At 42.5% G+C, this 23992-nt stretch overlaps 3 protein-coding genes across 13 annotated transcripts; 1 reads left to right on the forward strand and 2 right to left on the reverse strand.

The window, feature by feature from the left end:
• The first annotated feature begins 58 nt into the window (after window positions 1-58).
• Window positions 59-15792, forward strand: tert (telomerase reverse transcriptase). 9 transcript variants are annotated; one of them, XR_008567263.1, is made up of 17 exons: window positions 59-387; window positions 1046-2496; window positions 2571-2724; window positions 2792-2959; window positions 3640-3801; window positions 3870-3971; window positions 4044-4129; window positions 4201-4317; window positions 5179-5250; window positions 5390-5578; window positions 5799-5925; window positions 6462-6523; window positions 7246-7370; window positions 7496-7621; window positions 8391-8540; window positions 12214-12367; window positions 14727-15792. XR_008567263.1 is itself a non-coding variant. In XM_054764745.1 (16 exons), the coding sequence occupies exons 1-15, from the start codon at window positions 172-174 to the stop codon at window positions 8492-8494; spliced, it is 3261 nt and encodes a 1086-aa protein (XP_054620720.1). In that variant the 5' UTR covers window positions 59-171; the 3' UTR covers window positions 8495-8540; window positions 8665-8944. The 9 variants fall into 9 exon arrangements, 6 of the variants coding, with proteins under 6 accessions (XP_054620720.1, XP_054620721.1, XP_054620722.1 ...); XM_054764745.1 differs by lacking the exons at window positions 12214-12367; window positions 14727-15792 and adding an exon at window positions 8665-8944; XM_054764746.1 differs by lacking the exons at window positions 12214-12367; window positions 14727-15792 and adding an exon at window positions 8713-8944.
• Window positions 9303-15377, reverse strand: slc6a18 (solute carrier family 6 member 18). Its single transcript, XM_054764750.1, has 11 exons — window positions 15132-15377; window positions 14736-14876; window positions 12455-12592; window positions 12174-12355; window positions 12000-12110; window positions 11814-11926; window positions 11598-11726; window positions 11367-11523; window positions 10467-10671; window positions 10224-10383; window positions 9303-9649 (listed from the first exon to the last, which is right to left on the reverse strand). Exons 1-11 carry the CDS (start codon window positions 15268-15270, stop codon window positions 9415-9417), a joined length of 1710 nt encoding a protein of 569 aa, XP_054620725.1. The 5' UTR covers window positions 15271-15377; the 3' UTR covers window positions 9303-9414.
• Window positions 15793-16325: 533 nt separating the features above from the next.
• Window positions 16326-23389, reverse strand: LOC129173149 (sodium-dependent neutral amino acid transporter B(0)AT3-like). Of its 3 annotated transcripts, none has more exons than XM_054763772.1 (13): window positions 23295-23389; window positions 21963-22136; window positions 21751-21891; window positions 20590-20721; window positions 20122-20303; window positions 19200-19310; window positions 19017-19129; window positions 18807-18935; window positions 18583-18739; window positions 18295-18499; window positions 17768-17927; window positions 17528-17690; window positions 16326-17464 (listed from the first exon to the last, which is right to left on the reverse strand). In XM_054763772.1, exons 2-13 carry the CDS (start codon window positions 22105-22107, stop codon window positions 17243-17245), a joined length of 1860 nt encoding a protein of 619 aa, XP_054619747.1. In that variant the 5' UTR covers window positions 22108-22136; window positions 23295-23389; the 3' UTR covers window positions 16326-17242. The 3 variants fall into 3 exon arrangements, with proteins under 3 accessions (XP_054619747.1, XP_054619749.1, XP_054619746.1); XM_054763774.1 differs by having other exon boundaries at window positions 21963-22116; window positions 23295-23336; XM_054763771.1 differs by lacking the exon at window positions 23295-23389 and having other exon boundaries at window positions 21963-22204.
• Window positions 23390-23992: the final 603 nt, after the last annotated feature.

Genomic DNA, 23992 nt, shown 5'->3' on the forward strand with positions numbered 1-23992 from the left:
CGCTATTGGTTTGTTGTGCATTTGCGAGTTAGTACGACGCCCTCTGATTGGACAGTTGCTTCTTCCTGCGTTTTCATTTGCTAAGACCGACCAACGCGGGTCCTTCAAGGAGCTGTGTCAACTTGTCATGGCCTGTTTGTAAAACTTTTAAACTTGAATGATGCAACAAGAATGTCTTCAGATGATATGTCCCGAGTTCTCGACACACTACGTTCTCTTTATGGCCATTTAAAGACATTGGAGGAGTTTACGGACGGAGTTGTGTTCCGAGATGGACAGAGAGCAGTTCTCGTACAACAGACGGACACAAACCGCTTCAAAACGTTCGTACGGAACGTTTTTGTTTGCTACGACAAGGAGCTACAGCAAGTGCCAAGCAGACACCAGGTGACTTATTTTTACAAACTAAACAAGTTGACTACTTATGTCTTCGAAATGTGTAGGCTCGTGCTAACAAATGAGCTAGCTAGGATGCTAGCTTGTTAAGGAGAACAGTGTTAGCTTAGTAGTGATGTGTCGGTAGCGAACGAATGGGCTCCAAGAGCCGGCTCTTTCAAAACAGGAGACGGTTTGCTTCGTTGGGAGCCAATTTGGAGCCGATTATTTTTTTCCTCTACTTTTTTTGGCGAATGCCATTGGTCAAGATGTGTGGCGGCATCGTAGTGTCCAGGGGAGGGGCTGGGTTAAACACACCGTGGTGCTCTTAGAGCCGATTCGTTTGTGAGAAATTTGCATGAAGAGATTTGACCTAATTTGTCTATTGAAATGGTTCTTTGTTTTTGTATTTCATAATATAACATGTTTTTGTATCTGTTCATTGAGGTTTAAATACAACCATTTAAATTTGATATCATGTATAGTTTTATAATTCATTTTACACAATACAAATTAGGTCTGGAGCGCACCTCTCACTTTTTTTTTTGTTTTGTTTTCTCACCGGCTCGTTAGCCGTGGGCTCAAAAATGTTGGGCACACTGCAAAGTGATCAACACTTTTTTGTGGATCCATCCATTTATTTTCTATTCCACTTGTCTGCTTTCCACAGATCTGCACATTATCGGAGCTACTGGCCTTCGTTCTCAACAGCCTGAAAAGAAAGAAGAAACGAAACATCTTAGCACACGGCTATAATCCGCGGAGTGTGGCTCAGGAGCAGCGTGACGCTGACCACTTCAAATTCCAAGGGGATGTCAGTCAAAGTGCCGCCTACATCCACGGCAGCGACCTGTGGAACAAAGCAACCGTGCGCCTCGGCACTGACCTCACACGCTACCTGCTGGAGAGCTGCTCTGTGTTCATGGCGGTCCCTCCTTCGTGTGCCTTCCAGGTGTGCGGTGCTCCTGTTTATGACCGGGTCTCCATGACGACAGTTCCCTCTGTGTTTTCCCTCCAGGCTCGATCCAGAACTCATCGTAATACTGTGGCTGTGAAAAGGAAACGTGATGCCAGGAGTAAGAAAAAAAAGCGCAGAAGGTCGGTGATGATGCGGAGCAGGAAAAGGAGGAGAGAGGAAGAAGAGATGTCTGTTTCTCGAAAGAGGAGACGGGAGGGAGAGCATGAAGCCACACAAACGGCAGCAAAAGTGTCCTTGAAGCCTATGGAAAGCAGCTCTGAACAAGAAGCTGAAACAAGCACAACTCCTTTAGAAGGAGGTCCTAGTTGGAGGTCAGGGACTTTCCCCCCCTTGCCTCCCACGCAGTGCTTTATACGCACCCTTGCGTTGCTCTATGGCGGCAGGGGCATGCGTAGTTTTCTTCTCAACAGGAAGAAAAAGGGATTTGGAAGACTGCAAGGTCAGGATTTGGTAAGAGTAGTCTTCTTTGAGGGACTGGCGTACCTCAGTGGGTTCAGGAGAAAACCAAAGAAGCTCCCCCAGCGCTTCTTTAACATGATCCCCCTTTTTAGCCAACTGTTGCGTCAACACAGGAGGTGTCCCTACCGCCGGATACTGCAGAGGATGTGCCCTCTAGTGGAGAGAGATGTAGCAAAAGAGGAGTTAAGCTCACTTTTGCCCCAACATTGTGCACCTCACCGGGTGTACCTGTTTGTAAGGGAGTGCCTGTGTGCTGTTGTCCCATTGGAGTTTTGGGGTTCAGAGGAAAACCGGTGCCATTTTTTGGCACGTGTTCGAGGCTTCTTGCGCAGCAGCAAGTTTGACAAAGTTTCACTTGCTGAGCTGATGTGGAAAATAAAGGTGAATGACTGTGATTGGTTGAAGATCAGCAAGAAAGGTGAGACTGCGCTTAAAACACCGGGGAAACCCCTCTTTATTTTTTTGACTCCCCCCCTGCTTTGGCTGTTTGCAGGTGGGATCCCGCCCAGTGAGCTCGCGTATCGGACTCGGGTACTCGGTCAGCTGCTCGCTTGGCTTCTAGATGGCTACGTGGTTAGCCTGGTACGAGCATGTTTCTACGTCACAGAGGGTGTAGCTCAAAAGAACGCCCTGAGGTTCTACAGGCAAGAGGTTTGGGCCAAGCTGCAGGACCTGGCCTTCAGGTACACACCTTAAACATACACACGATACATGCAGGGAACATACTGCAGCTCATGGTCATAATTTGGGATTGCAGAGGTCATGTCTCTAAGGGGCAGATGAAGGAGTTAACTCCGACTCAGGTGGAATCACTGCCTAAAAGCACTGTCGTCTCCCATGTGCGCTTTATCCCAAAGACTGATAGCATGAGGCCCATCACTCGAGTTTTGGGAGCAGACGCCAAGACCAGGGTACTAGGATTGTTACATTTTTTTCCTAATGTCACATGCAAATAATTAAAAGGCTTTTTTTTTGTAGCTCTTACGAGGGAATGTGCGTGATTTGAGAGATATACTGCGGGTTTGTGTGCGGGCCAATCCATCCCTGCTGGGATCCACAGTGTGGGGGATGACTGACATCCATAAGGTTTTATCCACTCTTGCGCCAACCCAGAAAGAGAAGCCACAGCCCCTCTTCTTTGCTAAGGTGAGTGCATTCTTTTTCTGTTTAATAACCTATGAGTTGCACTCACGTATACTTGGGGTGGTCTCTTGTTCAGTTACCGTATTGTCATTATTAGTCAATTTTTCACTGACTCGGCAATTGGGCCCAACTGTCCTGTTACAAACCTATGGGAGCGTTACATATTTAATAAGGACAAAGGTAGCAGAAAAATCAAGTCACTGTAGTTTAATAATGAATAACATTTTAAAAAAGAGACAAAAAATATCCTCCCGTGCCCAAAGAAAAGGTCCTGATGCACTGGTCCAAACAAACAAAAGGACAGTGAGGTGAACAGGCCAACCCAATACAGGGCCGTGTTCACTGCTATACCCCTAAATGAGAAAAACCACAACTAAAACCCCAAACAAAACCAAAACCGAAGGCAGAGCAGCCGGTCACAACAAGACAAACAAGAAACTGAAAACTAACGGAAGAAAGTCAGGCTGATGTTCAGCGTCACACCAGCAGCCAGCGAGAAGCAGCTGAGTGGCCAAGACCATGACGAGGGGTTGGAGACGAGCCCGCAGCGAGAGCAAAGCACACTTGCACACTTTTACTGTATATGTCCCAGAGAGGGCGGGGCCAATCAGCTGCTTCCTACAAAAACTTCAAACATAAAAAAAACAGTGCTCAAACATAACGCCTCCCTTTCTGATTTTAAGGTGGATGTCAGCGGAGCGTTTGACAGTCTGCCTCATGACAAACTTCTCAATGTGATTAGCCATGCACTATCACCTGTCCAAGACGAGCCCTTTAACATACGCAGCTATGCCAAGATCTGGATGGACTCCCACGAGGGCCTGAGGAAGTCCTTTGTGAGACAGGTACCATCACACAGTGCGTAGTGGGTTGCTTTAACATACAGTCAATTCATTTTCTTTCCTTTTTAAAGGCTGACTTCCTAGATGATGCCAGGGGCTCTGCCAACATGAAGAGCTTTGTGACAGCGCTGCAAAGAAGCGGCGGAGCTCATCATGCCATATTGGTGGAGCAGGTTGGGGTGGCACTCTCAAATATTTCCTAAATTAGAGCTAGAGCTAATTAGAGCTGCTCTTCTTCCTTTTAGCACCTGTCCACAGATGTTAATGGAAAAGAGGTGTTTGAGTTCTTCACCCAAATGTTGACAGGCAGCATTTTACAGTTTGGGAAGAAGTAAGGTTTGACTTTTATTTTTAGCACTCTCGCATAACTTGGCATCTTAATTTAGGCTTTCTCCATTGCAGAACATACCGTCTGTGTCGCGGGATTCCTCAGGGGTCCGTTGTGTCCGGTTTGCTCTGCTGTCTGTGCTACGGTCACATGGAGAACGCTCTGTTCAAAGGCATGATCGGAAGCAAAGGGTACCACTATGCCTTCCCTATGCGGTCATCCCTCGCTACGTCGTGGTTCAAACATCGCTTCCTCATGCTATCGTGGTTTTTCAAAAATGAATTAATTAATCAATGATTGCTATTTCGTAGTTGAATACAGCTGACTACAGCTGAATAAGTACAAAAAAATTGTACTTATTCTTGGCCTAAATTAAGCATTTTCAAGCATAAAAAATGGGCTAAAATCCAAATACAAGGCAGAAGAAGCATTCTAATTGTGAAGGTAGTACTGTATTCTACATTGGCCACTAGGTGTCAGTAATTGTTTGAGACAGGCACTAGATTGTCACGAAGGTCCCCTAGGGAACACATTTACTGTGACACTGCTTGAGCAGGGGTTTTATTTGCGTCTTATTTACTCTTATTTTGTCTGCTATATTGGGTAATATGAGTGTATGAGTGTAAAGCCATTTAAAGCCTCTTATTATACATTGATGTATTGTAATGGTGGAAGTATGCTGTCCAGAAAAAACAACAACGAGGAAACGTGTGAGTCTATGTGATCTTAGTTATGTGTAATATGTCTTATTTTCTCTGATTATATCTACCGTATTGGGTAATGCAAGTGTAAAGGTGACTATATGGGTGTTATTCCATGTCTTGAGTGCTCTAAGAATGTTAAAAAGAAGATAGTAAACAGGTTTTCTATGCCATAATTACGTAAATATTCAATTTATTAATATTGAAACAATTCGCTTATAGCGTTTGGGTCTGCAATCAATTAACTGAGAGATATTGTACTGTCTGCAGATGTAGCAATAGCATTTCAGCAGCAGAGGGCAGCGTTTTGGAGTTGATAGTTGGTATTTTTCCGTCTTTTGCCTCCTCCAGACGATTGATGAGGCTGGTGGATGACTTCCTTCTGATCACGCCTGACCTCCACGAGGCACAGAACTTTATCAAGTATGGCTCCCATGCATTTTTAGCACAGAGGTCCCTGCTGCCCTTCTATTGCAGTCATGATTGCTGCTTAAAGGAACTTGCTGATGCTTTTACTCAACCTTAGCCAGATGTCATGTCATTTACATGTTGCTCTATGCAGAGTCTTGCTCACCGGCGTCCCCCAGTATGGCCTGGTCAGCAACCGGCAGAAGGTGGTGGTCAACTTTCCACTGTGGGATGACATGGTTTCCTGCGCCGGCATCCGCACGCTACCCGCCCACTGCCTCTTCCCCTGGTGCGGCTTGCTGCTGGACACGCACTCACTCGACGTCCATAAAGATTATTCCAGGTGAGGAGGCCTTTCATCGGCTGTAAATAATATACAATAAACTTTTTTCTTCGTCTTAAGATTTGTCGTTGCGCTTTTGCTTGTCTTTATGATCTCTTGTAAGTTAAGGTGAAACTCTTTGTGCACTTTGTACCTACTTAAAAACATTGTAAGAGACAACTCCCGGTCTCGATATTCTCGTATGAGATTGGTAATACCTCTCTGATTGCCTTTGGCACAGCTACGCAGGCCTATCTCTGCGTTACAGCCTCACCCTGGGATCTTTCCACTCAGCCGGAGAGCAAATGAGGAGAAAGCTGATGGTGATCCTCAGACTCAAGTGCCAAGCCCTCTTCTTGGACCTGAAGGTCAGACAGAGAATCATTCCAGTTTCCTTGTGCATGTGCAAGGCCATTAAATGCATTTTTGTTGCTACGCGTATAAGTGTTGGTCTTTGTTGAAGTGCGACAAAATGATGATCGAAAGCTGTAAAGTTGTTCTGTGATAACAGCCTGCGTCGTGATGCCTCCCTGCAGCTTCTAACGGAGACAAAGTCACGACGATATGATCAATGCTCTAATACAGTGCTTCTCAGTTATTTTCCCCTACAGGGGACATCATTTTTTTTCAGGCCACCCCCTGATTTGAAATACTATTGAGAACCTGTAATAATAATTTATTTATAAAGTTGCTGGCACCAACAGCATAATTCGAGCCTGAATAAAGACACTAACAAACCTGCCAACCTTGAAGACATTTTATGAGTATAGTCCCTCCTGCCCCCAGGGGGGCCCGCCCCACTATTTGAGAAGCCCTGCCCGAATAAATTGCTAAAGGCATGAATGAACACAATTTTCATTTCTTACGCTTGTTAATGTGATGAAATTACTTGTTTTCCCTGCAGACAAATTCCCTGGCGGTGGTCTACAAGAACATCTACAAGTTGGTGCTGCTACATGCATTCAGGTAAAGGCGTGCCATAGTCATTTTTATTTAGATATTCATCATTTTTATTTTTGGATGAATGCTTTTTAAGTATTTAAAAATTGTTAAAACAAATCATATAAAGTTTCTTTTGTATTGCAAAATGCAAGTTATTTTAATAATATATTCAATAATTATGTAATGGAATATTTTAATTATATTGTTTTTAATAATGTACAATAATTTAAGGCATTTGTTGAAATACTGTATAATTATAAACCAATCAAATAATGCGTACTAATACAAATAAAGCATTTTTATAATCATGTTTTGTATTGCAAAGTACCTGTTATTTTAATAATAATACATTTAATAATTATTATTTATTGCAATATTTTATTTGTATTATTTTTGATAATATGCAATAATTTAATTCATTTGCTGAAATGCTGTATAATTATAAATAATTTGATGCATCTGAGGTTTGATACTTAAAGGTCCTTGGTCTGACCTTTTGAAAAGGTACCGTATATTGAATCCTACGCATAGCATTCATTGCCACTCATATCTGGCATCAGTTAAGTCAATATTTGAGTGTGCTCATTATTAAGGACAATGATAAGAACCAACCACTACACCACTTTTACGCTTGCTGGCCTGGACTTAATAACATGCGTGTTAATCACATCTCTATACCTATGAGCTGAGAAGTAATTAAATTATCATTTATCACAGAATGCAAACATGTTTACCCCCCCTTTTAGATTCCATGTGTGTGCACAGAGTTTACCCTTTGGCCAAACGGTTGCTAAGAACCCCGTCTACTTCCTGCAGATGATATGGAGAATGGCCCACTACACCAATCAGCTCCTCAGGCGTAGCAACAAAGGTTTTCCAATCAGACATGTTAATAATATTTTCAATATTTCAATATTTCCAATCTTATTTTAAGTGTTGTTTATTGTCTCTTTCATTCCCTGGTGCACCTCTGCCTTGAATGCGTCTCATGTACAGGCTGCAAGGCCCAAACTGGCATTGTGCCGTACGAGGCAGTGGAGTTGCTTTTCTGCTTTTCCTTCTTGCTGGTGTTGTCGCAGCATCGCCCCATCTACAAGGAGATGCTGCCCCAGCTGCAGAAGCGTAGGTGCCCCTCAGGAAACGCACACAAACACATAACATTTCAAAAATATCCATAATATACCCGCTCAGGGTTTCCCAACCTTTATTGTGGCATGGCACATTTTTTACGTTACAAAAATCCATCCAGACGTCTCGTGGAAGAGCATTTAATAGTTCAGCCTGTCACTATATGTCACTATTATAGATAAGCCAGGAAAGATACATTGTTTGTTATAAATATATAAATAATTTCTGGCCTAATAAAGTGAAATAGGGTTATTTCTCGCGGCACAACTGATCTCACACAACACACTAACGTATTGTGGCACAGTGGATGGGAATCGTTTGTGCAGCAGTTACTGACACAAGAAATGAAAGCCGTTAAGGTGATATTTAACACCAATATTTAGTCCAAGATTAAATGAAATGTGAGACATATTCGACGTACTTAGGAGTTCAGAAGTAGGTGGATGCTCTCTGTATTTAACACAATGGCGAAGCAATCAAAAAAAATGAGGATAAGCGGTAGAGTGAAGTGTTACTTTTAACTGCACTTGTTAACTTGGCAAAAATGAGAGCTTATCGGATGCAGAGTTCATCCAGATTTGGCCTTCTTGCGTTTGGGTATGATTTTAGTATTCTTTAGTAATTTGTGTGTACAGTACATAGTTAAAGTACACTGATTGATAAATTGCACCTAACAAACCATTAATTCATTACTTTGTCCATTAAAGCCCACATTGACATATTACACAGTTCACCAAAAAATAAAAATGTCTGCTCCTGTCAGGGAAGCGTAGTCTGGAGCGCCGTCTGGGGGATTTGAGGCTTGCCCAATTGAGACAAGCCGCCAGCCCAAGGACCCCTGTGGAGTTTTTGGCCATCACAATGTAAGAGTGTCAGCTCACCTAAATAGAAAATGACCCTCAGCAGCTTAAAGGTTTGTGTAAGAATTTTCTCAGCTTAAACTTTGTTGTTCTGCAAAGACTGATTTAGTTTTATATAATATTCAAAGATGTGCAACGTTGAAATGTCAAATAGTATGTCATTGTCAATTTGTGCAGCCTTTTTCTTCATATGATACAAAGCACTTTAACATTGGTCCTGAACAGGGCCCACAATCCTGCTGCCAGCTGAAAAAATGAAGGATAATTGGAAAATCCTACTGTCCAAATGAACCCACCACTTTTGGACTTGCAGTTATACTTAGTGTGGTATTTTGTCATTGTAAAACATACATACTTATACATGTTACCTGTTTCAATTGCACGTGTGTTTGAATGCAATGTATTAAAAAGAAGTACCACAATTCACTACATCCATGAATAAATGCACACTCTTTATTAACTGGAACATCAATATCCTTACATCTTAAAAAAAAAAATCAATATTTGCAGACAACCTCTGTGATGGTACAAAAATCCCATCACTCATCCCATCCCCACTCATCCACAGCATGACACAGAGCATTAAATACAACTACAAATAACAAAAAGTGGAAAACACAGCCTATATTCATCCCCAACAGACAGCAATATGTTGTGTTAGGTCTTTTTAGAAAATCAAAATATACTAATAAACAAAAATAGTTAATGATGCACTGAGGAACGCCAAGGTTACTGCGCTTCCATCTGAAAGCCGGCGTTGCTGTATGGGTTTAGGTCAGCACGTCTAGAAGACATCTCAACGACCTTTCGGATGCCTTTGTAGAGCGCCACCAGTGGGATGGAAATCACCGGCATTACACAAAGGAGGATGATGATGGCAAACACCCAGTCTGGGTAGGGCTTCACCTCGGTTTTGGGAAAGAGTTCCTAGAGAAAAGGACAGAATTGTATGGAATCAGGGTTGTAAAATGTGATTGAAAACCTGTATTTTCTACTCACATAATCTTGATTCCATGCAAAGTATGTGGGGTGTTTCTGAGTTTGGAGGACCACATATGCTACCAGTACCACCAGGAGCATCAGAGGACTGATTACAGTCCAACAAACCTTCCAATAAATATTGGGTCTCTTCCCAGTCATGAAACGGATGTCTTCACTGAAACTGAGGGTGTAGAAAGCACAGTTTAGAATGGTAGGACTTAGGAGTGTCACAAGATCTCGTGAGATTAAAACGTGACAAGATTTCTCGTTCGGAAAAAACGGTCCCATGGGCACTAGGCCTGGGACAACACTAAATCACACAATAAGTGAAAATGAACTTGACAATTTTGCCGGCCTCAATATAATGCCATGTGCATGCGTTTATGTTTTCCTCGTCTCTCGCCTCCAAACAGGCAGGAAGAAGGTTCACTCTGCATGAACGGAGTGAGTCCTTTTGTCAGTCATACGGTCTCATTGTCTCGGTGGTTGGAGGCGGGGCCGGTAGCGTACACACTGAGTGCAGAAGAGTGTAGCCTTGTGAGGAGCAATGCAAGGTAATGTAGTAGAAACCAGTAGATTGCAATTTATTGTCATCATTGTTTATATTTTTGTTGTTGTACTTTTCTTAAAAGTAATGTTTAAATCTTGTCTCGTCTCATAGATCCAATCTTGTGTATTGTCTTGTGAACTGAGTGTCTCGTGACACCCGTAGTAGTACTTAATTGTATTGGAAAAAGAGTAGAAGAAATGAGTACTTTTTCATCCCGTAAATGTAAACGACTCCGATAGTCTCGAAAAATGCGATAATGAGTAGGGGGACGGAGCCCACATAGCTGTTGAAGACCTCCACCCAGTAGTTCCCAGAGCCCATGGTGAAGATGAGAGAAATGGAAAAGGAAATCAAACAGAAGAACCCTGAAAAAAGTCACAATACAGAAAAAACTGATTCACAAACTTTGATTTGCAAACTTAAAAAAAAGAAAGTCATCTTCAGGTACCTGTCACAAGTTCATTGGGCACTGACTTAGGCAACAGGTGGAGGTCAGCAAAGGGTTTCAGGACTCCTTCGACATTGCCAAACATGGAGGACAGGCCTAAGCTGAAGAGCATCAGGAAAAACAATATGGCCCATAACTGTGATCCGGGCATCTCCAGCACTGCTTCGGTGAACACGATAAAAGCCAGGCCGGTTCCTGAAGCGCTCTGGGATTTAAAGAAAAGACAAATTGAACATTGTCTAATACATTCATTCTCGGTGTGTTATGAATACCACCGGTCGTATGCAGGATCCATCTAGTGCACTTCAGCTTGCTTAGAGGGAGAGGTTCTTTAATTGGGCAAACAATAGCCCACACTAAACTCACAGTGAGCTTGTCACACATGGAAATGAACGGCGGGGGAGTGGGGGGGGGGTTCACAAGACAGAACACTATCTGAAATCATGGAGCGAGCACAAAAATGACAACACGGTATGCAACAACTTAGTAAACGCACACATAGGGCAACTACGACTACTATGGGGAAAAATAAACAAATACGTAACTAGCAACTTTTTACAAAGCAAGTGCCGCAAGTCATGCTGGGAAACCGGAAGCTTTTCATTCGTGTTCTGTTAAGGTGGCGAAGATTGGATGAGTTGTACTTTTTTTTTTTTTTTGCTACACTCTACCTCCAACAGCCCCCACGTAATTTCAAATTAAATTAATCAAATAAAATTTTCCTTTGCTTAGCTGCTATTTGAAGCTAAACCCTGATAGTTAGCAGAGGTAGTAGTAGAAGGTGGTACTTGGTGTATAAAGTTTGAGAACCACTGGTTTAGTTTAGAACATTGAGTGCAGGATTCGCATGGGAGGAAAAGCAGAAAACAAACCGTGCTTGAAAGAATTCAATGACATCACCTGGTCCAGGAATGTCTTCAGGTTGCAGTCTCGCAATTGCAGGCTAGAGAGCTCAACAGGACTGGTCCAATTTAGATACTCAACCCACTGGTCGTAGTTCTCGGTTGTTATATTGTGGTCGGAAAACTCGAAGTGGTTGGTCAAAGTCAAGATGTTTCTGCGAATTCAATAACATTTTTTGTTTTTCTCTTTGCATCCACAAAGCTTGGAAATGAGGATTGGACATCTTACTCTCTTAGACAGGTGTTAAAGGCATTGTTGGCTTTAAAGCCCAGGATGGAAAAGATGGAGATGGCTGCATAAAGGGACGTGGCACTGTTTATTATCCCCACAAGGACTGCATCCTTTTCACAGTTGTTTCTAAAACACCCAAAACAGTAGTAATCAAAGAGTGAACCACAAAAATCATCTTAGAAGTGTCAGGAGGGTTGATATAATCGTCCTTACTTTTCATTAGCGTAGCTGGAGATTGCTATCAGACCTCCAAAGGCCACTGACAGAGAGAAGAAGATCTGGGTTGAGGCGTCTAGCCACACCTGAGGGTTCTTCAGTATCTCCCACTAAAAACAACATATTGCTGTTCATAGTTTGGATCCATAATGCCTAAACAATCTACTAAAAAAAAAAACTCACATCAGGAGTGAAGAGATAGACCAGTCCATCTATAGCTCCGGGCAGGGTGAGGGCACGGATCAGAAAGATGGTCAGGACCACGTAGGGCAGGGTGGTTGTCACATACACTGCCTAAGAATCAACCACATTTAATACAATGCTTACAGTATCTACTCATATTGCCAGACCATTGACCTTTCCCATGGATTGGATTCCTTTGATGAAACAAATATAGATCATCAACCAGGCGCAGGCCAGGCAGACCACCAGCCACCACTGCAGAGAACCACTGGTCTCGATGTCAGTTGTGATGTTCAGCGTCTGACGGTACCAGAAGTAATTGACTGGAGTGCTCTTCTCACATTCTGCATCAAAGCCTGCCAGGTGAGGTAAGAAGACTTATTATCTCCTCCTGGTATTCGCCACCTGTCTCATGCATTGCAAGGCAACATTAGTTACATGTGTTGCTTTCTTACCCGTGCGATTGACGTTGAGTGGACACTGGCTCCATGGGAGAGGGTTCTGGAAGGAGTTGAAAAAGTACCAGAAGACCCAGGCCAGGATGGTGTTGTAGAAAATGCACACCAAGAAAGATACAACCATGGAGCCGATGCCTAATATAGAGGACGTACAATAAACATAATTACAAGGTTTGTTACATTGTTCCAAGTTACACTGGGTGTTGTGTAGAGTGCATTGAGCTCTTCTGAGAAATTTGGAGTCAAGCCGACTTATGGGGGTCAGACTTTGGGGGTTTAATGACGACTCCACCATTTGGTGTATTTGTCAGAAAAATAACTGAACAGCTAACACAGCAGCCTACACGAGTGCATGTTTTAAAACAACAAAATTTTAAGACTATAGGTAAAAAATTGCAAGTATCTACATTTTGCACTGTTGGAAGTCACGTCAAAATACAGAAAGAAAAAAATGCGTGAGCAGTTTATTTTAAGCAACCATTCAATTTGAAATAGGCTGATCAATCAGCTGATCAAAAATGTAAGACCATAGCTTAAAAACCACCCGAAACCCCCCTAAAGTAGACATAAAGTGTTCAAAAAAGGACTTGATAATGAGTAGCTGCACTTTTCTTAATCGTTACAAAAATTGGTCTGGGCATGCTTGATGCCAGTGCTTCCAGGAGGCTCGTGGGAATGTTTCTCCACGTGCTGAAGATGGCTTCATGCAGCGCATCCACTGCCTGGAACTCATGTCCATTTTTATAAACTTCCCTTGCCATTCATCCCCAAATGTTCTCAATTGGATTTAGATCAGGGGAACACGCAGGATGGTCTGCAAGGGAACAAGTCCTTTGTCATGCGCGCATTGTGAAGTGCAGCGTTGTCCTGTTGAAAAAGCCAGTCATTACCACAGAGATGAGGGCCTTCAGTCATGGGGGTTGCCGCCTGCAACATCTCCACATAGCCAGCTGCCGTTTGACGCCAAGCACAACCTGAAGCTCCATTGTTCCACTGAAGGAAAAAGCAGCCCATATCATGATGGTGCCATGTGGAAACACATCTCAGGTGGGATCTCCTCATCACGCCAGTAACGTTGGAAGCCATCAGGACCATCAGGATTACATTTTTCCTCATCAGAGAATAAAACTTTCTTCCACTTTTCAGCGTCCCATGTTTGGTGCTCTCATGCAAATTCCCAAACGGGCAATTTCATGGCGTTGAATGAGACAAGGTCTTTGAAGACGTTTTATGTTCTTAAAACCCTTCTCTTGCAGATGCCCTCTGGTGATTATTGGACTGCACTCGGCACCAGTAACAACCTTCATTTGGGCCGAGGATCGTCCCGTTCTTGACGGACAGCCAATGGGATCCTCCGGCTCAGGGCCGGTGACATTTTTTGGGGTCTACCACTTGACTTTTTTAAGAAGTTTAGAATGATTGTCGTACTGCGTCCAACCTCAGCAGCAATGGCATGCTGGGAGAGGCCTTGCTTATGCGGCTCAACAATCCAACCGTGTTCAAAGAGAGAAAGCATTTTTGCCTTTGCCATCAAGACAGTGTGAATACCTGACATAAGATGTCATGATTTTGGCTTTTAAAGGCTGTGGTCTTCACTTTTGATCAGCTGATGAACAGCCTGTTTCACTTTTAATGCTTTTTTGCAATTAGTTGTTTACTCAGAAATGTTTTTGTCTCACTCAAATTTCTTCTTTTTGCATTTTTAATCTCTACTTAGAACCTCCTTAAGATCCAACAGTGAAAAATGTAAATTCTTGCAATTTTTCAACTGGTCTTAACATTTTGATCAGCAGAGTCTAGCAGTAGACGGAACCAGAAGTGGACAAATATGAGAGATAGAACTAATTAAGTAAATATAGTATAAAAACATGTAGCAGAAAGCATAATGGCTGGCATGGAAAGGACCAGAAATGCTTCCCACCCTTCAAATAGTGAGTGTTTTTATTTGATTTTGGTTGTATTATATACAGCAAGGAATGTTATACATTTGAACATATCCTTCATTATATTTGATTAATTCTACATGCAATATTTACAGTAATATTTTAACAACAATATTACTTTAAACATTGCCTGTCGAATTAATTGTGTCAAATAGTGAGTAGTTTTAATTAATTTGGGTTGCATTTTACTAGTAAAAATGTTAAGATATGACTTGCCTGTAGAAGTAATGTTTTTTCTTTATTAATTATTATTAAGTATGATTTTTGGTTGACATTTCAAAATACTTGTAGGGTAATTTTTGCCAATAAAAATAAAATATTCCCAGGTGACGCACCGACTCCACCCAGAAAAGGTGAAATGGACTTCCAGACGCCGATGCTTCCCTTGCGCAGCCTCTGTCCTATGGCCATCTCCAGGTAGAGCAGTGGGAGACCTTCAAACGCCAGCGCTAACAGGTAGGGGATGAGGAACGCTCCTGAAGATGTAAACATTTCACACAAAATAACCCTAAATCAGCATGGGTCAAATCTGTGCAAATATGTGAAGTTGATAAAGCTGATAACCCTGCTGAACTTCAGCGTGATTCAATGTTTGTTCAGCTTGACCTTCACGGACAGCTATGAGGAAGTGAATCGGCTGGGAGGGGAGGGGGAGCTGCACAACTTAACAACACAAACATGGGACGTATAAAAAAAACAAAAAGCAAGCATATACAGAATATCCAACTCACCTCCTCCATAGATTTGGCACAAGTACGGAAAACGCCAGACGTTCCCAATTCCCACCGCAAAGCCGATGGAGGTCAGCATGTACTGGATCTTGTTGTCCCATTTGACTTCCTCCTCCACGGCTCCTTTAGTTTTGGACATCTTGAGCTGGCCAGCAGATGAGGCGCAATCCCACACTCGTTGCACAAGTGCCTTAATTGGAACATAAAAATGAGCTGCGCTCCTTGAGTGTGGCCGTCTTGAATGTGTGGGGATGGTCTCTTTATCAGTCTTCCCCTCCCCTGGGGGTTGTCCTTCAGTATCCTATCACCAGCCTCCACTCAGGGATCCAATTTACTGCTTTGGATGGCATTTACTTTTTTTTTTTTTTTTCTATAATAATAAAAAAATCCCTCAGATAAGTCGTTTTCTTTTTAAACAGCGTTTGGCAATGGCGCACTTAACAAAAGGCACCATACAGTTCAAATACCAAACTTATGAAGCCACGTTCAAGCTAAATAAAAATGCCAAAATGACACAAGTCACCAGGAAATGTATGATGGTTTAGTGGCTAAAACTTTTCTGCTTGTTTAAGATACTAGTGTGCTAGCTCAGTCGCTGTTTAATGGATAACCAGTGATGCCGTGTCCACGTTACGCTGACCTCGATCACGATGATGCAAAACTACCTTATTTTAACATAGCAATGTAGCATTAAGGAATCTGAGCATGTTGTTTTCCTTCTATCCAGAATACTTTGTTCAGAGCAACTAAATGCAGCATTCGATACTAGCTCTTTGTTCTTTATCTCAACCTCCCGTACAAGACACGTTGTTCTCGCTTTTGGTGCAAACCCACTGCTCAACATCGCATTTTTGCACATGCCTGCAATTTATTATCTCCACTTTTCCTCCTCTGTGGAGATAAAAGATGTGACCCAGTGGCAATATGCTTTTTATTAGATATTCTCCATGTGTAACATGACCCAAGTAGTGTTCTTGCCAAGTCTGGTCAAACGGCTTGGGTGTCTTTTAGTAAGGATGCGACACTCAAGATGCCGAGCTTGCAGGCAACAAGATGGGATGTCATGCCCCATGATTAAGGCAACAGCATTTTTATATGTGCACTTGTGTTCACCGCCGACAAACCTAGAGGCAAAAGACACAAAGCTCTTTATTGATGACCCACTTGTCATAAAACACAGCCAGTAAACCCGGCCCCTACTAGATCAATAAAGATGGGCAATTGAAAATGGTCCAAGCTGCTTTACTACTTACTGTGTGTGAGCGTGCGTGAGACATGGACTTTGGTTTACACTTAGTGGTATTTTTCCATGAAAGTCAGAAATGTCATCAGCAAAGTTAAACCACGTCTCCAGAACATACCGTGAAGGAAAGCACTGCCAGTAGCCAAAATGAAATGTAAAGATAACTTGACAATTAAAATTTCTGAAATATTTTGATTTTCAAGTATCCGTTTTCCAGTGTGGCTTATTACATTTGCATTTAATTTCATGTCTACAAATTGTCTCGATGGTGCCCTCGCACCACTAGTGGTACTCCACTTCAACCAATCACAGCATCACGCTTTTCATTTACAGCAGGAGTGTCAATGTGAATATATGAATCTAACCTCACACACACATTTGCCAATGCATTTAATTATATTTTTACGAACAAATTGATGCATAGCTGGCTTTGAAATGAGCAGTGAAGTGAGAATGTCAAGGTGACAAGCAACATTTGGACTATTTTGTTGCATGAGCAAATAAACTGTATGCAATTTGTTTCAAAAATTCAAAGAGTTTCAAAAATACATTTGGAAGGGCCGAGTGGTTAGCATGTTGGCCACACGGTAGGGAGATCAGGAAGACCGTGGTTCGGATTCCTGGAGTTTGCATGTTGTCCCCGTGCGTGGGTGGGTGGTGGGTTTTGTCCGGGTGCTCGGTTTCCTCCAGCATTCGATACCGTGGAGAGATCCTGAGACCCGTTGTTATGCCATTCCTCCACGACATCAGCTCATATTGCAGCATAATCATGCATGGCCCCAAATACTATCCATGTATTTGGCTTTATTTTTAATTTTGCCTCAGAAAAACCCTCGTACCCAAGTTTTTTTGTTTTGTTTTTGTTTTTTTACACGTTTGCAAGCTGCTGATCCGCTCGTCGCCGCCCCCACGCTGGCATTTCAAACATCTCAAACTTGTATAGGGCTACGTTAGGGTTGGTGGAATACGCCTTGATCAAGTGGTAGAGAGCCACCAGTGGGATGGAAATCACAGGCAGCACACAAAGGAGGATGATGATGGCAAACACCCAGCCTGGGTAGGTCTTCACTTCCGTTTGGGGAAATAATTCCTAAAGGCAGATACATGTATTAAACTTTTGAGGTAATTGAACAACTTTTGCCACTCTTCTTACATAAGCAGGGTCCCATGCGCCATATGTGGGCTGATTCTTTGCCTCGAGGACCACATACGCCACCAAAACCACCAAGAGCATTATGGGACTGATGTAACGCCAACAAATCCTCCAGTAAATATTGGGCCTCTTCCCGGTCATGAAAAAGATGTCATCGGTGAACCTGAAGTCACAGAGAAAAGCACACTAAGATTACATTTGTCCAACAAGCTCTAGTTGTTATGAAAAAGGGTTGACTACTTTTGCATGCCGTGGACGTAAACGACTCCGACCACTTCAAAAAATGCGATAATGAGCAGGGGGATGGAGCCCACGTAGCTGTTGAAGACCCCCACCCAGTAGTTCCCAGAGCCCAGGGTGAAGATGAGAGAGATCAAAAGAGAGACAAAGCAGACAATACCTGCAAAAAAGAAAATAAAATCACAACAGTCGTGACAAAATTTGAAGCTCCCAGTGGATTGAGGTCAAAATACTTTGGAAGACGTGCTAGCATACATGAAATACACATATCTCCCAGGTTTTATAATCATTACACCAGTGGTAATTAAAACTTCATTAAAAGTGCGCAAGAATGTGCTTAATTTCACGAGTATGGTGAGCATTGATATCGCTCTTCCCTGGGTAGCAGCACGGACGCTGGTGATGGCAAATCTCCGTTCACGCTGTAGCACATGGAAGCTCACATCGAGAAATAAGAACCTGATTGGGTAAACCAGTAAAAAAAAAACACATACACCAACAAATACAGTCTGCAAAAAACATCTGACCTGTAAAAAGTGAATTGGGGATCCGTTTAGGCTGCAGATTGAGGTCATGGATAGATTTAAGGACTCCCTCAAAGATGCCAAACATGGAGGACAGGCCTAAGCTGAAGAGCATCAGGAAGAACAATGCTGCCCATAATTGTGATCCAGGCATCTCCAGCACTGCTTCGGTGAACGTGATGAACGCTAGGCCGGTTCCAGAAGCGCTCTGGGATTTAAAAAAAAAAAAGGATACATTGTTCACAGGACCAAAACATGGCTCAAGTAAAAAAAAAATGTGGGAGACCTCACCTGGTCTAGGAAGGTTTTTAGGTCACATGGTCTCAGATTCTGTTTGCCCATCTCGAATGGAAATTCCAAAACTATTTTGTCCAGGATGTCATCGTAGTTCTCTGTTGTTATACTCGCAGCCTCAAAACCAAAGGTGCTCTTCAAAATCTTTATGTTTCTGCAGTATAAACAAACATTCAGTATCATCACATTCCCACCAGAGAGCTTGGAAATTAAGATCTTACTGTTCTCGGCAGGTGATCAAGGCATTGTTGGCTTTAAAGCCCAGAATGGAAAAGACGGAGATGGATGCATAAAGGGATGTGGCACTGTTTATTATTCCCACCATGACTGCATCCTTCTCGCAGTTGTTTCTAAAACACAAAACATCTCCAAAGTTGGAGGCTGCTGCTTGGCAACTTCAAGTTTTTGAGAACGTGTTCGTTGAGCCTTACAGCTGGTTATTGTAGCTGGAGAACGCTATGAGACCTCCGAATGCCACTGAGAGAGAGAAGAAGATCTGGGTTGAGGCGTCTAGCCACACCTGAGGGTCCTTGAGTATCCCCCACTGAAGACAAGAACACAATCACGAGCTTAGTTTGCATCCATAAGGCTGAACTGCCTGCCAGAAAGCTCACATCAGGAGTGAAGAGATAGACCAGTCCATCTGTAGCTCCAGGCAGGGTGAGGGCACGGATCAGAAAGATGGTCAGGATCAAGTAGGGCAGAGGGGTTGTCACATACACTGCCTACGAAACAAAACCACATTTAATTGCAAATACTAACTTACAGTCAAACCCGTCTTAGCGGCCACCTGTCTATAACGGCCACCTGCCTATAGCGGCCACTGACAAATCCCCCCCCCCCCCCCCCCCCCCCCCCCCCGCAGAAAATTTGCGTGTTGTCGACCCTGTGTATAGCGGTCACCTGTCTAACACGGCCAGCGGCCACCCATTTTGTATCCCTTGGTCAATATCTGACTGCATATAGCGGCCAAAATACCGACTCAAGCAGAAGCTTCATGCACGAAAAAGTTTCGTTTTTTCGTTTTAAACACCTGAATAAAACATCTAAAATTTCACTTAATTGCCGACTAAGTAGAGATTAGAAGCCCATTCAATAAGAAAGGAGCGATGGTATTGTTAGTTTACTACGATCTTCGCACCTCCTCCACACTCTGTTGTTCACGTACACACCCATTCATGACTGGTTTACGCGCATCCTGTGAGAGCCCATTCCTCAGGCTCATTCACTAAAATTTGTATTTCTTGCTTTTAATATCGTGTTTAAAAAAAAAATCAAAGATGTAAATTAATTTTTTAAAAATATTTCTCTGCTACTTATATTTTTATAATTGTATTACCTTCTTTGATTTAATTTTTAAATTATTTTTAAACACAAAATTTTAAATTTTTGTGAACGTGTTAATATGTGCGCTCACAAATTCAAAATGGCCGCCAACCTGTCTTTAGTGGCCACCTGTCTATAGTGGCCACTTTTGCCGTTTCCCTTCAGCGGCCGCTATGGACAGGTTTGTAGTTATATTGCCAGTCCACTGACCTTTCCCATTGACTTGATCCCTTTGATGAAACAGAGATACAGCATCACCCAGGCGCAGGTTAGGCAGATCACCAACTTCCACTGCAGAGACCCACTGGTCTCGATGTCAGGCATGATGTTCAGCGTCTCACGGTACCAGAAATAGTTGACTGGAGTGCTCTTCTCACATTCTGCCACCTCACCTGCATGAGTTCACCAGGTATGGTCAGTTATTGTACAACATTTGAGCACGTATCGGGTAGACTGCTGCGACCGTGCGATCCAGAGCGACACCACCGTTTTTGCTTCCCTCCACTTACTGTCGCGGTTTAGCTCAGAATACGTGGCTTGTACTCACAGGTTATTGGCTGTATTTGCTTCTAATTTGATTTAAAACACAATCTCCGGTGTTCTGCAGACCACTGGATGGATCCCACCTGCCGCAGTTTGACACTGTACATAGAATATGTGTGTTGACAGCGCTCTTACTTGGCTCATCCTGGAGACACTGGCTCCATGGCAGTGGGCTTTGGCACGAGTTGTAGAAGTACCAGAGCACCCAAGCTAGGACAGAGTTGTAGAAGAGGGCGATCAGGAAAGATACCATCATGGAGCCAATGCCTGTATGGAGAAAATAACTTCCATCAACTGATGCACTGTGTATCAGAGGTCTCCAACCCGTCGATCGTGAGCTACTCGTCGATCTTTGCGACTTTGCCGGTCGATCGCGACAACCTTGTGAAAAAAAATATCACATCAGTGCCCTCATTTCTCCGGAGAGCGAGCAACAGGCATGCATTTTGTCCACCGAACACGCCCGTACGCCTCGCCGCTATCCAGGCATCAACCCGCAAGCCCCAGCAAGGAGTCTCGTCCCCAAAAGCCGTCCGGAAGTACACTCGTGCATTCATGTGTTTGTGATGAAGACGCTCGCATCTTCTTCCGCTGTGGAACACATACGTGAACAAGATGCCCGCAGCGCTCCATTGGAAGAAGAGCAGCAAACCTGGAATAAAGGTCTGTTGTTCCGGCGATAAAGTCTGATGCTTGTGTGCCTCACTGAACACTATAGTACCTTTACTGACACCTAGTGGCCAGTGTATAATACCACATAACACACACACATCTTTGAATGCATCTTCTGAATGCCTTATACAATTTGTATTTTAGTTAATGTAGACCTTTTTATGCTTGAAAATACACAAAAAAAACAGGTAAAGGATGTGTACATTATTTATTTTTAAAAATCAATGATAAGATTGAAGCTGAGAAATTCAAACCACATGAATTTATACAGGCAAATGTGACATTATGAATAACGTTTCTTTACGACTCATAAACTTTCTCTTATTAAATTGCAACATTATTTTTGCACTATTTTGGCTTTTTCCTCCCTCATAATGTATTATTTTTGTTCTCATGGCGGTGAAACCCCTGTTGGCAAGCAAAGGTAGGACGATTCTAGTTCTGTTTCACATCTCAGAAGGAATTTTTGTTCACTCTTTACAGATCCCCTCCAAATTCGCAAGATTTTGAGGCTGTTGCTTGGCTGCCACAGATTCTATTGCATAACATTTTTTTCTTCAGCGTGGTGCCACTTAAAAATATCCAAACAAATGGAAACGGTAATAAATGATCACAGTTACTCACCCACTCCACCCAGAAATGGGGATATGGACATCCATACTCCGATACTCCCTTTGCGCAGCTTCTGTCCCACAGCCAACTCCAGGTACAGCAGGGGGATGCCCTCAATCACCAGCGCCAGCAGGTACGGGATGAGGAACGCTCCTGTCCATGTGTGGGCACAATGAGTATATGCACTCGCAAATCTTATTGTTACAAAAGGGACAGCTTCTCACCTCCTCCGTAAATTTGGCACAGGAAGGGAAACCTCCATATGTTTCCCAGTCCAACTGCAAATCCAACAACGGTGAGCAAGTACTGAATCTTGTTGTCCCACTTGACCTCCTCCTCCACCACGGCCAACTCTTTGGGTATGTCCATGTTAAGATGCTTGGAAAACGTACAGATGCCTAAAGTATTGGAATACCACGAGCATACCATACTGATTCATTGATGAGCTGCTTTTACGCAGCACTCACGTGATGCTCTCATCAAAGGATGCCTTTCTCCATGCTTACAAGTCACATAGTGCAATAAGATGTGCGGTGAGCATGGAACATTTTTTTAAATTATATATTTTTTTACACTTTGTAATCATTTCTACCTATAATGGCATCCCCTCAATCATGTCACCTGCAGAGTTCAAGTGTTTCAAGTGTCAGCATGCACCTTTTTTAGAGCACAGGTCAATCTGCACCATGAATGATGGAACAATTTAAATACTAATGTGTATGCATTACATGTTTTTTCACTTTGTGTTTATTGTCCTTTACAATAATACTGTCAGTGTCCATACATTATGTTGAGCTCTACTGTCTGTTTATCTAATTGTGTTTGTCCATTTTTCAGGTGGTTATGATGTTTCCATGCTTTCGCTAAGCGGTAATCCACAGCTTGTTCACAGAGGTGGTTCTGGTTTGATGGACGCCTGGGGCGGAACGATGCTATGCCTCAAAAGAATGGAATTATTTCTGAGCAATTACTGCTGTAATTTACTTTCTTTTAACCTTTTAATTAAGTTGAGGGCGAAGGCCCAGAATAGGGGCGCAGTATCCCGCCTGTAGAGGGCGCCCATCTGCCACACATAGGAAATGAGCGCTGGCCACAAATACATTGAATTTTGTTTTCTTTACCCAAGAGAACGCCGCCGTGGGCAATTGCCAGTGTGGTCCATAGCTACAACCGCAACTGATTGTTCAAATTCACACTAGTGGAGATAATCTTACCAGACACCGCGATAAACCCACCCATAAATGATTTCACTCCTGGACCAAAAAATCCAGGGCCAAATTTGTGTCCCAATCCACCCCTGCTTCTATACATTGATGCCTTTAAAAATGTCATATTGATTGGATAAAGAGATAATTATTAATATTCTATTCATAAAAGGTCCATAGTTATTATTGCCAGTAGTATTGGTTTTAGTTTTAGTAATAGTAATATTATTGGTCTTTTTATTAATCACATAACATCACTCATATGCACGATGGTGCGTTTTAATTGTACTTTTCGGACGTCGGAGTTGAGCGTTATTTTCTCACTTTCTTTTAAAAGCAAAGCACACTCACCTTAGTTGTCTTTTCAAAGAAGCAGCTTAAGATTCGTTCATGTACCAGGAAACGTCTGCAGAGAAGTGTTAACCATGCGTGACTACTATTGTTAACGTGACTAGTACGAAGGACAAACGGGGTCTTTTAAGCATTGTGACGTTGGTGCATGGACATCTTTTGGTGACTTTAGTCTTAGGTTTTCTTTGATGAAAGTGCTTTGGTTGTTTGCCATTGACAAAATGCGTCATCTCAAAAGAACACTCGCTCTTCCGTCCCACGTTTTAATTCTTTGTCACTGACGTGGCCACGTTACGATTTTAAGCATTCAAAAGCCAAAAAAAGAGGATTTTTTTGTAAAAAAGAGAAAAGTTTAAATAGTTGGAAAATAACAGCAGAAATGAAAAAAAAACAGCTGTAATTTTACAAGAATAACGTCAAAGTATGATGAGAAAACAGTTCTATTCTAAGGAGAATTTTTTGTTTGCAATTTTATGAAAAAATAATGTCATTTTGGTGGCACATAGTTGAAATATTAAAGCCAAAATGCGTATTTTTTAAGTATAGTAATGCCATGAGAAACTACAATTTAAAATAATAAAAAATTAGAAAACAGCAAAAATGACAAAAAAAAAGCAAATAGTGAGGTTGATGCTAATAATAGGCGTTTTCACCAAATCTGAGATGCAGTGTTTCTTGAGATGATATAACTTCTTGCA

Source organism: Dunckerocampus dactyliophorus, chromosome 20, assembly GCF_027744805.1.
Source record: "Dunckerocampus dactyliophorus isolate RoL2022-P2 chromosome 20, RoL_Ddac_1.1, whole genome shotgun sequence".
Classification (NCBI taxonomy): Eukaryota; Metazoa; Chordata; class Actinopteri; order Syngnathiformes; family Syngnathidae; genus Dunckerocampus; species Dunckerocampus dactyliophorus.

Excerpts from the sequence above, each read along its gene's own strand:
- tert (XM_054764745.1), top strand. The coding sequence starts at position 172 with ATGTCTTCAGATGATATGTCCCGAGTTCTCGACACACTACGTTCTCTT. Across the intron at positions 2,497-2,570 it reads CTGCAGGACCTGGCCTTCAG|AGGTCATGTCTCTAAGGGGC; the intron begins GTACACACCTTA and ends TTGGGATTGCAG. Across the intron at positions 5,579-5,798 it reads GTCCATAAAGATTATTCCAG|CTACGCAGGCCTATCTCTGC; the intron begins GTGAGGAGGCCT and ends CCTTTGGCACAG.
- LOC129173149 (XM_054763771.1), bottom strand. The coding sequence starts at position 22,167 with ATGGTATGCTCGTGGTATTCCAATACTTTAGGCATCTGTACGTTTTCC. Across the intron at positions 18,500-18,582 it reads TAAAAACCTTCCTAGACCAG|AGCGCTTCTGGAACCGGCCT; the intron begins GTGAGGTCTCCC and ends TTTAAATCCCAG. Across the intron at positions 17,465-17,527 it reads GCGCATGGGACCCTGCTTAT|GAATTATTTCCCCAAACGGA; the intron begins GTAAGAAGAGTG and ends ATCTGCCTTTAG.
- slc6a18 (XM_054764750.1), bottom strand. The coding sequence starts at position 15,270 with ATGTCCAAAACTAAAGGAGCCGTGGAGGAGGAAGTCAAATGGGACAAC. Across the intron at positions 14,877-15,131 it reads GTGCCAAATCTATGGAGGAG|GAGCGTTCCTCATCCCCTAC; the intron begins GTGAGTTGGATA and ends TTACATCTTCAG. Across the intron at positions 9,650-10,223 it reads TACATTTACGGGATGAAAAA|TTTCAGTGAAGACATCCGTT; the intron begins GTACTCATTTCT and ends CTACACCCTCAG.